The sequence below is a fragment of the Camelus bactrianus genome, chromosome 24, assembly GCF_048773025.1.
Source record: "Camelus bactrianus isolate YW-2024 breed Bactrian camel chromosome 24, ASM4877302v1, whole genome shotgun sequence".
Classification (NCBI taxonomy): Eukaryota; Metazoa; Chordata; class Mammalia; order Artiodactyla; family Camelidae; genus Camelus; species Camelus bactrianus.
The window spans coordinates 5,741,405-5,757,232 of NC_133562.1; the positions used below are offsets into that span (position 1 = coordinate 5,741,405).

At 42.0% G+C, this 15,828-nt stretch overlaps 1 protein-coding gene across 2 annotated transcripts in view; it reads left to right on the forward strand.

The window, feature by feature from the left end:
• MYOM1 (myomesin 1) overlaps positions 1-15,828 on the forward strand; it is a 104,860-nt gene that overhangs the window by 57,026 nt on the left and 32,006 nt on the right. The window contains exons 17-22 of one of the 2 annotated variants that reach the window (XM_045518896.2): positions 1,885-2,006; positions 3,213-3,500; positions 5,469-5,665; positions 6,578-6,704; positions 8,530-8,714; positions 12,325-12,439. In XM_045518896.2, coding sequence (XP_045374852.2) covers positions 1,885-2,006; positions 3,213-3,500; positions 5,469-5,665; positions 6,578-6,704; positions 8,530-8,714; positions 12,325-12,439 — 1,034 coding nt within the window. The remainder of the gene's footprint in view (positions 1-1,884; positions 2,007-3,212; positions 3,501-5,468; positions 5,666-6,577; positions 6,705-8,529; positions 8,715-12,324; positions 12,440-15,828) is intronic. The other variant, XM_074352504.1, reaches the window with a different exon arrangement.

The following is a 15,828-nucleotide window of genomic DNA, read 5'->3' on the forward strand; positions in this document are numbered from 1 at the left end:
ACCTGATGATTAGTAATATTGGCATCTTTTCATGTGGCTGTTGGAAAAAATGTCTATGCAGGTCCTCTGCCCATTATTTAATTGGGTTGTTCAGGGATTTTTTTGATAATTGAGTTTTATGGGTTTTTGGTATATTTTGGATATTAACCCCTTATCAGACACATCTCTTGCTTATATCTTCTTCCATTCATCAGGTAGCCTTTTCATTGTGTTGATAGTTTCCTTTGCTGTGCAAAAGCTTTTAAGTGTGATGTAGTCCCATTTATTTATTTTTGCTTTTGTTTCCCTTGCCTAAGGAGACAGATCCAAATATTGCTAAGACCAGTGTCAGAGAGTGTACTGCCTATGTTTTCTTCTAAGAATTTCATGGTTTCAGGTCTTACATTTAAGGCTAATCCATTTTGAGTTTATTTTTATGTATGGTGTGAGAAATTAGTCCAGTTTGATTTTTATGCATATAGCTGTCTAGTTTCATAAATTATGCAGGCATTTTTAAAGGGCAGAAAAAAGTATCAACATTTTACAAATTTTGAACATCAGCATGGCTTAAACCCAGTGCTGAGGAGATATAAATAACACCAGAACAAAGATGTTCAGAATAATTTGCCATCTCCTTGTATCTGTTTCTAATATGAGGAGGGTTATTTTTTTTTCTTGCTTTTGAATATTTTATCAGCCAGCTTTGCAAGTTAATGATGAAGTTAAATTCTGAGCCCTGTTTGATTTAGGACCAACCTCAGAGGAGAGTTCCCTTCCCTCAAATTGTCAAACAGGCTTGTTAGGCAGCTTCTGGCTTGGCCACTTCTGTGTCCAAAGACCCCTGTAGGATGAGTCATTTCTGCTGCAGAACATGAGAGAATAAAGACAAACCAGTTAATGGGAGAAGGCAATATGTTTTGCAAGAGATCCAGTTAGCCTGTTTGTGCATTTCACTTTCACTCTGAAATCCCCACATTTTCCAGGGACTGTTTAGAAACATGCATGGATGGGAGGCAGAGTCTGCCTGTCTACAGGCAGATGGGAGCTGCTCAGGGGCCGGCACCATTTTTTATTCATCTCTGTATCCGCAGTACCTCGCTCAGTGTCTGGAACACTGACATGCTCAATAAATATTCCCTGAACTGAGCTGGCCTACATTAGGCTGCCTTTATTAAGTACTTCAACATGCTAATAGTAACAGAGTCGTTAGCAGACCTGTTATTTCCTTTGCTTACAGTCCTTAGGATGGATTAAAATGTTAGTGATTTATGAAACAGTTTTTTTATAGCCATAATAGCTATTAAAGAGTGAGGTTTTTTTAATGTGTGAAACTGTCCACAGATTCATACCTCGTTAGGGATCCTTATATGTAAATGACAATTCTAGAGTCCATTTTTCACCTTAATTTCAGATTTTAGTTTAATTTCTCAAGTAATTGTACCTTCCATGGGATGCAGGGAGGCAGTGAGTAGGCCTCTGTGACAAGGGGCAGCCAGTGCCTTGCAGCTTTAAGTGTATCCCTGAAGTAGCCATTCATAACAATGCTAATACCAGCTATTATTTTGGTGCTATGTAATAGGTACCATGTATACTTTATGGTCAATCTTCACACAAAAATTACCATGTAGATATTATCATCCCCATTTTACTGATAAGCACACAGAGGCTCAGAAAGGTTAGGGTGTTTATTCAGGGGAAAACCAGGACTCCTCGTTGTTTGACAGAGTGAGTTTGGAAAATTGAGCTGCCTTCTTGTCTGACACACATGTGTTACCTGGATCTCTCTGTATCTTTTTCTTCCTTAAAAAAATCATTTTCGTAAATCCAGATCATTGTGTCAAGCTAACAATCACCTTCCCTAATTCTCCTCCTAGGAAAGCTTTTAAAAAATTCCTTCCCTTTCAGATTTACTTGTCATGGATTGACTACGGGTCAGAGTTATATTTTCCGAGTCAGAGCAGTTAATGCAGCTGGACTTAGTGAATATTCACAGGATTCAGAAGCAATCGAAGTAAAAGCTGCTATTGGTAAGTTCCTTATGCATAACTTTGCAGGGGAAAAAACGAATTTTTCTAAGTTACAAAGAAAGATGCCATCCTCTCCAGAAATTGTTTAAAGCTTCTAATATTGCTCGGTGATTCCATCTTCAGATGATCATTGTCTCTGACTCCAGGTGACCTCTAACCTTCCATAGCTGTCATTCTACAGATCTCCATCACTTACCCAGACTCTGTGCACCTGCAGCCTTTTCATCTTCACAAGCCCAAGTTTCCTCAGATATTTCCCATTGAGTGAAACTCCATTCTAACTTCATGCTCACCCTGGGAACATGAGGGCCATCTGAGTCCATGAGGTGGTATATCACCCGTAAGACAGATCATCTTATACCTAAAAGCCATTTCATCTGCAACTGAGCCTGGCTTGCTTTCAGTAACAGCTCATTAACCTGCTTTCTATGAACTCTGCTGAAATTCCTGCAAGACACGTGTGACTGCTTAGTCATTTGTTTTGTCTTTGCTGGCAAAGCCAACAACAGAATAAACCAGTAATCAAGTAATTATATGTATGTACAGTGACATACCTCCCAACCTTAAAGTGGGGAAGGGACCCAGGTAGTTCAGAGCAATGAAAGTGAAATCTGATATAGCAACACATGTTTAAGGAGAAAGTTTGCTTAATATCAGCTGTCTTCAGTTAGCATCCTGTAACGCTTTTTAACATGCCTCATAATATGTCTGTATTATAAGGACATAAGGAACATGTGTCTTTAGGGTTGGGAGGTGCAGACCATTCATGTATCAGTAAAGTACATAACTCTAGTTGTTGTATAATCAGGATCTTTAATGTTTGTCTCTTGTGCACTTTGTGGTCCCTTCCCCCCCCCCCATTCTGTTGAATAACAGCGCTTACATCTCTCAAGAAATGTCTCAGGCATGCTTTTTCTTATGTACACTTGGGTCCTGCCAATCAAAATGGTTCCCGTTCCATCTGTGGTTTTTTGTTCTCGTTTCTTCTTTTTCCAAAATATGGAGAAGTTGAAATGTTTCCTTGGTGTAAATTACGTGAAATGTATGCTTTCCATATTTCTTGCAAATTCAAGTGATTTCCGTTAAACCAAGATTGCTTTTGTTCTGTTTGTGGGCCTAATGTTTTTCTCTTTTGTTCTATAAAGTGAGAGCGGTTTGTCCTGTGTCCAGGCTCAAAGTGTTTCTGTTGTTATCTGGCAATTGTAGGGGGAGGAGAGTCTCCAGATGTGTGGCCTGACCTGAGTGCTGCGCCTGCTGGACTAACAGACTCCAGGGGAGGCGTGCATGAAACCTCCCGGCCAGCCTCTAAGAAAGATGCTTTGCTTGGTCGCAAACTTAACAAACCTTCACTACCCGGTAGCTCCCACAGCCTGGGCCAAACAGAAGTGAGGAAAGTAAGTGAAACAGTTCAGGAAGAGCTTTCCCCACAACCGCAGAAAGCAGCTCCTAAGGGGAAAAGTAAGTCTGACCCTCTGAAAAAGAAGAAGGATATAGGTGAGAGCTGAAACAGTCAAAGTGTCCCATGCGTCTCCATCAGTGTCCTCACCTCTCATTGTCTAAACCACAACCCTCCATCTGTGTTCACTTTCACCAATGTTTATTCTTAATTTTGTGTGTTTTCAGTTACCCATTTGTAACACTTTTGTTTAATGAGTTGTAAGAGTAATTTTATATGGGTTTGGCTTTATACATAATTCGTTGTGCTTAATAACAATAGAATATTTAAAGTAATTTGGTTATAGAGTTCTTTTGGTTTGTCAGGTAGACGCACCTTTGACCTCATTTGGCTAGAAGAGCTAGCAAGCGGAACAAGGAAGGATTTGATAATCATAGCCTACAGGAGGTCCTTTGAAATATTTGTGTTCGTACTTGTGTGGGAAAAATATTTCACAAAGAAGCAACATTTTATCAGGATCAGTTATCAACTTCTGTTGTTCATCCTCAGGTTTTCAAATTACCTTCACATTTAATTCAAATTAACATATGTAACAATCTCTCTCTGAGTTGTCATGAAAAGTTTAACAGGGTATTATAATCATGTATAGCTATATGCTATTATCTATGAACCACCTTCCCAGAACTTATTTATTTAAGACTGTTTATCGGTAAGGCTAATTATCTAATCAGAATTCGAATAGAAAGGCTAATTATCAGTAATCAGAATTTTCTGCTTAGGCTATTTGGTACTTGTAGTTTATATATTCTAGGAGACAATTTTTTCTTATCAAATAAAAGTGAAATGGTAAACGTGTACTGATAAATTATAACATGCCTCTCAGCCATCCGCTGTATCTACCCTACCCCCAACTTCTGTAACCTCTATTTTTTGACACCTTTATTTGTTCCTTCAACTCAAGATGAGATGAGGTGTCCATTTGAGAGTTCATATTTAACATTGCTCTGAGACAGAGACAGAGACAGAGACAGAGAGAGAAGGAGAGAAAGAGGGAAGGAAAGCTTTTTTAAAAGGTAAAGAATGAAGGAGGTTGGTGATGGGGGAAGAGAGAAATGTTATTTTATTTTTTTAAATCCTTACTGTTCTGAGATCTTTTGAATAAGAATGAGATAGTTCCTCTATCTTTGATAATCCAAATAAATATTCAGGAAATTCTTTTTAATGTTACTGCATACCTAGATCGATTTCTTTCCACTGCCCCACCCTCTCTTTCTTTATCAAAAAATCCTAATTTCAGTAGTTGAGTGAAAGTTTGATCAACCAAGCCACATAAATGAAGGGAGACTTTTAAAACAACATCCAGATATTTTTATGACTAGTCATTAATAAACGTGGTGACAGCTGTGTAGTATTTTGTGCCGTATGAATAATAATCAACATCAGGTTTAAAATAATGGAGCAAAAAGTGTTATAGTAAGGGAAAAATCACATGCCTTTTTTTTTTTTTTTTTAATTTTGGCACTTAGCTGAACTCCAGAATATGATTTTTCCTATGTGTAGACAGAACCTGTATAGTTGTAAAATCTTACAGGGGTACATGCACCTGAAAGGTGAAATGCTAACTGTTTGGAAATATGTGGAAATTCTTAATAAGCAAATCAAGGCAGAAATCAGTAGACATATGCCATTTTCCTCAGGGAGTAAGTAAAAACAAAACCACATAAAGAAACGAAAATTTATGTCTTGGGGAAAATATTTCTTCTTATAGGGAACAGATCATTTTTCAGGAGATTGTACCATTTTGCTGTTAGTATTTCAAAACTTACTCCTCCTTGGGAGTGGGGGGGGGGTGGCAGGTTCTTTTTATCTTTGGAGTAGTAATAGCAGTGCACTTTTTATTGTGCGTGTTTTTTCCCTCATACACTAAGTTGATGCCAAGTTACTTATTGGCATCACATTTTAGTTTTATACCACAAGACCTAGTGCCCTCATGCACGGCACCAATGAAACAAGTTTGAATCACAGAAGCATTTCAGGCTACTCACGAGCTATTCATATTGCAACAGCGCCACCGTCTCCACCCTGTGATATCACTTGTCTTGAAAGTTTTCGTGATTCGATGGTCCTTGGCTGGAAGCACCCAGATAAGACTGGAGGGGCTGAAATTACGGGCTATTACGTGAACTATCGTGAGGTAATTGATGGGGTACCAGGAGAATGGAGAGAAGCCAACATCAAAGCCATCAGTGATGAGGCATATAAGGTAAGCAAGTAGCCCTCTGTAGTGTGGGGTGTTGTGCGTATGTTGACATACCCCACACACATGCATGCACACACATGCATGTGCCCAGCACCTTGTCAGTGACTCATGGCATCTCTCCAGTGTCCTTTGACATGACTTTTGTGACAAATATATAAAGATAAAAAGAAGTGTTTTGGCTGATCAGGAAGGATGTATATTTTCTGATTTATACACATAAACATAATTTCTCAGAATATTTACTATAAATTATATACTTTTAATGAAAACTAATGTTTTTTACAAAAATTAACTCACAGAATATCGGTAACAATATGCCACTAGTTTTAAGAGTCCCTAAATCCAAATGACTCTGGATTTTTAAACTCTCAGTGTCCAAGTCTCCAAGAATAAGGGGAAGTGGGCCTGATGGCCTGACTCAGCTCCAAACCAATCAGGACTGGTTCCCCTGGCAATCAGTCCCCATCTTAGGTGCTTTCTGGAAAGATACTGCATTAACACAACAAAAGACACTTCATCACTCTCATCACTTAGGAAATTCCAAGGGTTTTAGGAGCTCTGTGCCAGGAATTGGAATGAAGACCAAATACATACTTCATATTATAAATCATAATATCACAGTCAGGCACACCCAAGATAATTTATCTCCAGTTTGAATAAACTCAAAATCAACAGATTAGGGATCTTAATTACATCCTCCTTTGCCACATGATGTAACACAATCATTGGACTGACATTCCAGTACCTTTGCCGTGTTCTGTTGGCTAAAAGCAAGTCTCAGATTTCACCCACGTGCAAGGGGACCTTACAAAAGGGTGTGACTCATTGAGGGTCACCCTAGAAGGAAATAAATAAAATGTTGAACAACTAGAAAAACAAACCTGTTCACTATCTTTGATGTTGTCCCTGTTGCAGATTAGCAACTTGAAGGAGAACATGGTCTATCAGTTCCAAGTGGCAGCCATGAACATCGCTGGGCTGGGGGCGCCCTCGGCAGTAAGCGCAAGCTTCAAATGTGAAGAGTGGACCATTGCTGTTCCAGGTAAGCCGTGAAAACCATGTCTCAGCACTGGGGCTCAGAGTTTCTTCCAATAGAACCTACAACTTGGAACTAAATTTAAGTGCTACATAGACAGCTTCTAAGGGAAACCAATTTTCCTGGCACCTCCAGTTTACATAAAATATTTTTACCATACTATTAAATAATAGGTATCAGTATAAAACTGAGTGTGAATTTCTTATACTTACATTTCAGATAAATCCTAAAGTCCCCAAAGCTCAGCCTCTGCGTGGAGTAGGATTGATGGAAGCACAGTCTGAATGCCGCATGATCGTTTAAAAGGAATTCCAATCTTTGCTTGTGCTTCTTGAAGTCCAAAAAAGGGCACCCAGTTCACATCCCTCAGTAACATTGCTCAAAACTTCTTCCTGCACTCCTGAGTTCTCGTGCATTCGCCTGCTGCTCTGGAGCCTCTCATTAACAACCCAACGACTTTCCCCCAGCCCCAGCCTGTTCAATTCCTCAATTCCTTCCTTTCACAGATAAAGAAACAGACTTAGGTTAAATGGTCACACAGGTTGTCAGAGGCAGCTGGGATTGGAAGCTAGGTCTGCTCATTCCTCGACGACAGAGGGCAGGAAGCAGCAGCACTGGGTTCCTCGTCTGGAAAGCAGGGCTGGTGCTACCTGTTTGGATGCTTCTCTGGCTTCTGAGGATGACACAGGACAATGGCCGTAAAAGCCCTTTGCAAAACAGAACATGTCACACCAGTGTAAGGCACTGGTTATTCTTTAAACCCATTTCCAGCCAAGACGTCTTCGGAGGACAAGCATAACTCATTATCTGTGACTGTAAAGCTGAGGTAAAGGGCCTAACAAACAGTGAGCAATTGGTTGCAAAATGCCTAAGCATGAGTCTGTGGTTGTGATTGGCTCATAGGCCTCACTGTGAGTCAGTTTAGGGGATTTTGGTTGGTTAGAAATCACTTGTTATTTAAAAAAAAAAAAAGAGAGAGAAAAGGAAAATAATTAACTCTGTCACCTGCCTGCATAGCAGCTGGTAGGCATGCAAAGATGCAGGCAATGACCGAGTAGCTGGGACTCTCCCAAAAGTGCCAAGAGCACACCCAGGGAGAACTTTGGCTTCCTTTCCGAACAGGTTGATCAAGTTCCTTAGGTTCTCTGAGCTTTCTTTGAATTGTCTTAGGGATGAACGAGACAAATGAATGTAAAGTACCTGGCAGGGTTTAGCACAGATTCAGGGCCTGTGAGATTGATTGCATTTATTTTGGTAGAAGTTCTTTGTAAACCATAACAGTAGTTTGTTTTTACCCCTATATATACACTTTACAGGGTGGATTTTCCTCCAGTGGGGAGCTATTTTGCAATACATTTATTTTTCCTTTGAAAAAAAATATTACTATCTATATTCATATGCTATTGAATTGAGTTGCTTTCTTCATCCTCATTGAGACTAGAAGGAATTTTCAGATTGTCATCCAAAAATAGCCTGAAACTGAATCTGCAGCCAAATTAAACTTCTCTCATACAAGGTGAGGAACACAAGCCTGAGGACACCCTGAAGGCAAGGCTTCATCCAGCCGCTGGGGGGTGCCTTGAACTGGCCTTAACCACTTGCTGCCCGTGAAGGCTCTTAATAGGCTGACGTAGAGCCATGGAGGACACGATGTGAAATGAGCACGAAATACCTGTTTCCATGGGAACGGTAGACAAAAGAACAACAGCAGCAGCAGATTCAGCATCAGATTCAGCTTTAAGACCTTAAATGTGGACCTAGATTTACACATCCTGGAGTTCTTATCTACATCATGATGTTTTACACATCGGTCTCTCTCTCCCCGGCTCAGGACCACCGCACAGTCTCAAGTGTAGCGAAGTCAGGAAAACCTCCCTGGTTCTGCAGTGGAAGCCTCCCACCTACTCAGGACGGACCCCAGTCACTGGCTACTTTGTGGACATAAAGGAGGCCAAAGCCAAAGAAGACCAGTGGCGAGGACTCAACGAGGCGCCTATTAAAAACGTGTACCTGAGGGTAAGAGGATGCTCATCATTTGAGAAACCTTTTTTAGAAAAGAAAGAAGACTCGTGTAATGGTAACTTTAAAGTCAGCAGGATAAAACAGAGCATCTCAGCTTTGGTCTATATCACGGTTGGGCTCCTGGTAGGATTTCATTCGGCAGTGGTTGGGGTTTGGAGAAGATAAAACAATTTGGTTGTAATTTAACCCGAATCCCTTGGCCTGGCTTTGGAAGACATCCCCCAGCTCCTTCCTCTCTCTTCTTCCCCTCCTCGCCTCCACTTACCCACCTCCTACTTTTGTTCCTCAGTCTTAAGATGTTACTACTTACCATCCCCAGAAGGTGACTCTAATCTTTCGAGGGTGGATTTTGATTTGAGGGTGCTATTTCCATAACACTGACTCCTGTAAGCCTTTAACTGCTGATCCTTTTGAGTCCTGCCCTGCCCCACCTCACCTGCTCCCTCACGCCTGTGCTCCCGGGAGCTCTCGGAGGCCAGAAGAATGGCTTCGCTCAACTCATGACCTTATCCTCACCCTTATCCGTGCTCTTGCCTTCCAGATTCCTCTGGAGTGTTCCAGCTGAACCAGTATCTAACTCTGTCTACCAAAGATTGTTCTGCTGTAGCCACTGACTCTCCCTTGTACCAAATGGAAATCTCACAAGAATGTTTTCCCCTGTTGTCAGCAGGGGCATCTGGAGACCCTGAATCCACAACAGGGCCTCAGAAACCATGGGGAATGTGACTCCAGTTCTTACTACTTAGAGTGAAGTGTGGCCACATGACCGCAGTCATAGAGAAGCTGCACAGTCATTCAGTGTCCAGCCCTGTCTGCTTGCAGAATAGGCCAGTGCCTAGAGGCTGGGCCTTGGAGGGTGTTCAGAGTATAGCTGGTTTAAGAGATTTCTCCTGTCAACCTGATACTGAGGACCAAAGTCCAGACCATTTGTCAGCTGCTCTCTGGGGTTAAGGCATTTATAGTCCCTATAAAAAATGTAAATATATTCTCTAGGAGAGATAACCCTTAAACCATTACATCCAACGTGCCATTAACTCAGCTCAGCGCATGCCAAAGAATTCTCCAGGCCCTTACAAAACCACGAGGAGATGAGGAAGGCCGCATTTTGTGGGGAAGAGAAAAGGTCAAGGGAGGTCTGGAGCCTAGGATGCTGTTTGACTGTCTAGATAAGTCAGGAGGCTCTTAGATAGAAAGAGACCCCCGAAGGCCAGTGTGAAATAAAGGTCGGACACATCCAAGGTGGTGGTGGTTTGTGTTAACGGCCACGATGACTTCCAGATCCTCAGTCTGCCACAGCACAGGATCCAGGAGCTTGAGGTTGAGGTTGGACCTGACTCACATGAAGCAAAACAAGGGTGAGAAGCCGAGCAAAGGGGACCGTGAGCCCATAAAAAACAGGCAGGAAGAAAAAGTAATAGAATTTAAACACACCAAAGAATGGTTAATGTCACTCATTAAAAAAAGAAGAAGAAGAAAGGCAAATTTAGGGGAGAGAGAGAGGCATGGGGGTTGAGTGCCCCTCCCAAAATGGGAGATGAACTTCCTGTAAGGAAATGACTTTAGAGTTTGGCCACAGTTTTTACAGTGAAAATAGAATTAATGATTTTTCTGGTTATGAAACTGACATATGCTCATCTGACATATTCAAACAATAAAGGCATAAAGAAGAGAAGTGAAGATGTTCTATAATCCCCCGACCCATTTTGATGTGGACTCACTCTTCCAGATGTTTCATATTCAGAAAACTTTCAAACCTGAAATGGAGACAAAATGTACTTGTTAAAAAGTGTCATCTGGCAAATGTAAGTGAGGGTAGGAGATCCAGCTCCAGGAACAGATTTTAGCATCACTGCCCCCGAGCACCGTGGGTTAACTGGTTTCTTCTGGAAGCGTCCCTGTTCACATTAGCACCTCTGGGGATTCCTAGAGAGAGTTAAATGTGCATTACCTTCAGCCAAAAGGTTTAACCAACAGAACTCATACTTCCTAATTACAGTCTGTGAGACAACGTGGTGAGAAGGGAGTGAGTCATTGGAAGGGGCGGGAGACATGGATGGAGGAGGCAGGGGAATGCAGCTCCTTCAGAAGTTATAAGGAAAGAAAACAAATCCAAAAAAAGGAAAATAGACGTGATGTGTGCCTAGATCATGCATCTCTAGTGCTTTAAGCCAGCAGTCATCACCCCTGAGGTGATGGAAGAGTGGGGGCTGTCCCTGTCACCCCAGCGACTAGACTCTGGGGTGTGGATTCACTTCCTGGGCCGTGTTGCAGAACTCTGACTCACGGCCACGTATACCTAAGTGGCAGGTGCAGATGTGGCAGGCATCCAGCAACTGGTCTATTTTTATCACAAGAATGAAATGTTCCTGTGTCTTTCTGTAAATCCACAGTTGCCTGGCATTACTTCTAAATGTAGAAATTAAATTAAACCCTATGCATTTAGCCTATGCTTAAATTCAAGTTCATTTACAGATTAAAATCCATTCAAAAATCCATTAGTCCAATGAAAGCTATCGCTACATAAATAGTGACATCCTGTTGTCATAAACACAATTCAATTAAATAATTAGATTAAAAACCCAACAGTTTAATACGCAGCTCTTTTAAATGCATGGTCACAAACACTTCATTGAATACATGTATTCTGGCTTTGGTTCAAATTACATTTTCAATATTAATCTCCACCACAGCATTATGGGAAAAAATTGTGTCCTCTGTGTGTAATAAATTCCTTCTTAAAATACAATATAGCTTTTAAAAGGCACGTGTTTTAAAAAGAAAAAGATAATTTTTTGTGAAATATTAACAGTATTTATAATAGTAATGAGACTGTGCTGAACCCAAAGAAGGTCACAAAAAATTATGAAGTGGGACTGTCATATAAAAACTGTAAATATTGTTTACTTTTCTTATGTTCTTATAACTCTAGCTCGGTGGCACATGTGCCACAGGTCCTCAGCAGACAGCTTCCTGATTATTGAAAATGTACGAATTGGGAATTTGGGGACATTTTGACTGTTCACAAATTACTAAAATTCACAGTCATGTTCATTGCTTGTCTACTTAGTGGGAAATAGCTATATTAAGTTCACCAGGACAGTTCCTGTTTGTTTCTGTTCCAGTGCTTTAACATGCTTTTAAACCAATGGAAATTGACCCATGATCCATGCTTGTAATTCCCCTCTCTCTTGCCAGAAATGTTGTCTGAAATTACTCATGAAATGTCTCAAAAGGCTCGGGGAAAAAGGGCAGCATCTGTGCTCTTATGAGCACTTTGTATTTTGTCTTTTGACCAGAGAGTAAGGTGGCTAACTCCTTTGAAGCAAACTTGTATCAGTCTCCTGTTCCTGCTGCTGGTGGTCATTAAATTGTCTAAAAAAGAAAGAACACCTGAGTTGCAGGGGATCTTGGGATTGTCTCCTTACAGTGGCACAAAGAGGAGGAGGTCTTGGCTAAAGCCGCGTGTTTAGCCTTTGAAGGAGTCAGGTTGAGAACCCACACCCTGTGCCCTCTGTGCTGTATAACTAAGTCGCCACCGCAGGGGAAGGGCACTTGTGTTCAAATGATGCAGAACGCCCATCACTTCTACACCTGTTTCTTCCAGGTTCAAGGCCTCAAGGAAGGTGTCAGCTACGTGTTCCGAGTCCGAGCCATGAACCAGGCAGGTGTCGGGAAGCCGTCCGACCTGGCTGGGCCTGTTGTGGCAGAAACCCGTCCAGGTGGGCCTTTACTTTTTCACTAAAGTTAACCTCATCTGTGTAAGATACCAAAGGAACATTCAACCTTACTTCTGTGCTTTTCCTCATTTTCAAAATCATCACTGTATGCAACCTGAATGATGGGTAAGTGTGACCTTGGGACACGACAGTCATTTACTCCATCACAGGCCCTCAGGGCAGCAGTGGAGCCAGGTGGGTGGTGGTCCAGGGCTACTCTGATTCATCCTCAAAAACAGGGAAGTTCCTGATCAAATTATGCTTCCTGGACGCACTGTTTCAAGCATACATTCCTGGGACGTTATTCCTATTACACTGTGGCCATTTACTCCCACAAGAATGTTTTCCCATCACAGAGGAAGCTGGAACAACCCAGTTAGCAGGCATGATCTTTAAACAAAAGTAGGATTTATATCATTGTAGCTACTAAGTTAAACCAGAGGTCAGCAAACTTTCTGTGAAGGCCAGACAATAAATATTTTTGACTCTGTGGTCATGTGGTCCCTGTCACAATCCTCAACTCTGCCATGGCACCAAAGCAGCCCTAGACAATGTGTAAATTAGTGAGCATGGCTGTGTGCCAATAAAACTTTATTGTGTGTGTTCTGTGCATTGTGTAATATGATGCATTACATCCAGTATGAAATTTGAACTGTAACTAGTTTTCACATGTCTTGAAATATTAATCTTCCTTTTTTTTTTAAAACTGTTCTAAAATGTAAAAACCATTCTTAGCTTTCAGGCTATACAAAAAGAGGTAATGGGCCAGATATAGCCCACAAGCCATAGTTTGCTGACCCCTGGGTTAAGCTAACAGCGTTCCGAACTGAATGATCTATACAGCTGGGGCAGCCCTCACTTCCCAGCTTTAAGACGCCATGATTGGACTAGGAAAGATAGTCTTTCCCTTTGTTATGAGAACAAAGTTTACAGTGTTCACTGTGCAAACAGTTTCAGGTCATTATGTAACACTTATTTTGTCATTTAATCTCTGTCACTTTTCAAAGTTACACATTTCAGTTCATTAAAGTTGTATGAAAGAAAGCACTGGAAATGAGAGAGGATTTAAAAAGTATTAACTAGTTATTTTAAGTTTATGTTCATTGTAGTCCAAGGACTCTCACTATTTTCGGATTGAAATGAAAAGCAGACACATAATGTGACGTTTGTTTTTATGGTGAGAAGAGCATGTAAACGTAGGAAACTCTGCCCTCACTTCCTGCTACTTGAGAAGTATAGTAAAGGTACCCTTTGAGGAGGTACCTGCCCCTTGCATCCTATTGCTTCATAGCCTGCTTTCAGCTAATCTTGTGACTATCCCAAAGTGTGGCAGGTGTGTCTGGAGAGAGTGCATTACCTCATGTAAGTATGCAAGACTTCACGAGAAAAGAGAGGAATGCTAGGGATGTGTATACCAGGTAAAAGGTGACACACAAAGAGACGAGGACACATATTCCTATAGAAGTCAGACCCTCCAGGTGCCAACTGTGTGGAAATACAAGGTGCCAAATGGACACACGAAAGGGCCCAACTAGGAGTCTGCCCTGTAAGAGTATCTAGATTATGTACAAAAAACCTCTTGATCTAGTCATTGATAAGTTAAAAGCACCCTTTTAAAGCAGTGGAACCCAAATCTGATTGAAAAAAGCTTAAATTGATTTCTTGTTTTCTCATCAGTCGCCTCAGAATGGCAGGTGGCCAGGCATGACTTTAATAAGGCCACCACAGTGGTGACTATACCACCAGAAAAGGGGCTGCTGGCGAGCTCCTGGGCAGAGTTTTGTTTCACTGCTTTGGAATAAGGCGCCCAAAGTCATTTTGTGGCCGATCCATTCCCAGAGGGTAACTGCAGACAGCAGCTGCAGACGTCAGTGCATAAACAGCACCAGGCTAACCCACCCAGCAGCCAGTGGCTCAAGCCTGGAGAGGAGTCCTGGGAGGAGCAGAGTCAAGCTGCTTGACTTGAAGCAGTGACATGAAGGAGCCCAAAGCCCAGGAGACACTGGGACTTGTTCTACAGGCAACAAGCACGTTCATTCCCGCACCGTGTATTTCCTGAGCACCTGCTACCTGCCGGGTGCTGTGTGGGCCGTGAATAGAGTATCATGTCATTGTCACTGCCTCCCGGGCTCACCGTCTAGCGGAAGAGCGGTGTGTACACATGCCGTGAGTGAGCTTAGGTGGAGGTTCACGAAATATTTTCCATAGTTGAATAGGCTGTAAGCAGGGTGCTAAGGATTTCATAAATCCCTATAAAAACTTATATGTAGCCTAAGGTTGTCTGTGTTTATTAATTTTGTTCAATAACAATATATTACTTTTTTAAAGTTTTTATTGAAGTATAGTTGATTTACAATACTGTGTTAATACCAGTATATTACTTTTAATCAGGTATTTATCGTATACTAAAAATGGTTGGGGCTGGGGTTGGAGGATGGAGCCTACCAGTTTCACGGTGTGGAATGTGAAACTTGGATTGCTAATTCGGAAGAACAACTTCTTTTGGAACACATTATTAAAATTTCAGATAGAAAAGAAGGCTTAGCATGTAACAGCAAACCTCAAATACATGTAACAAGATACCTCAAGCGTAACTTGAATTCCAGTTAAAAGTCAACCGAATCCACTAGGGTCGGTAGGATTACTGGTCTCCCTTTGAGGCTGACAACATGCCAGCAGATGTAGCCCAGCCACTGGCACAAAGTCTAATCGTGCTGGTAATGAGGATCAGGAAAGGGGCGGAGTGTGCCGGGCCCTGCCCAGAGGTCTACTGGCTGAACAAGCCTGTAAGAAGAATAAGCTGGAAAATATTTAGTGTAGATTTGTTGGGACATAAAGGCACTTCTCTTCCTGATATTTGGTATTTTTCAAATAGTGTCCCATTGATTGTATCAGGCCTGGGCTGAGGTGGAGGCGAGGTGAGTCAGATCACATGGCAGAGAAGCGAGACCTGCCAAGGTGCAGCTGGTGACCTGGCGGGTGACACGTAACAGGGGGAACCGGCTGCCGATACTCTTACTGGAGACCCAGCGGCAGCAGGAGAACTCAGGTGATGGGCGGGGGAACCCAGATGCAAGGCAGAGTCCCAAGCAGGAGCTGGTGACTGGAAGTCGGGACTTGTCCCTGGGAGTGAGGCAGGTAGAAGAGCAGAGCTCTGGGAGGAGTCATGAGCTTCCACTGGGCTGACAGCCTGGTAGCCAACCCCAGTTTTTGAACACTGGTTGGTTGTAGAACCTGGTGGGGCTAAGCCTGCACCTGTGTGCTCAGTGGTCTTGAGGTGGAGTTTTGAAGGAGTCTGATGCAGGAAGCCAGGCTGCCTGATAAGGATTAGCTCAACTGGCTAATTTAGAAAACATCACTTGCATTTGCTCACTGTTCTCTTTCACCCATTA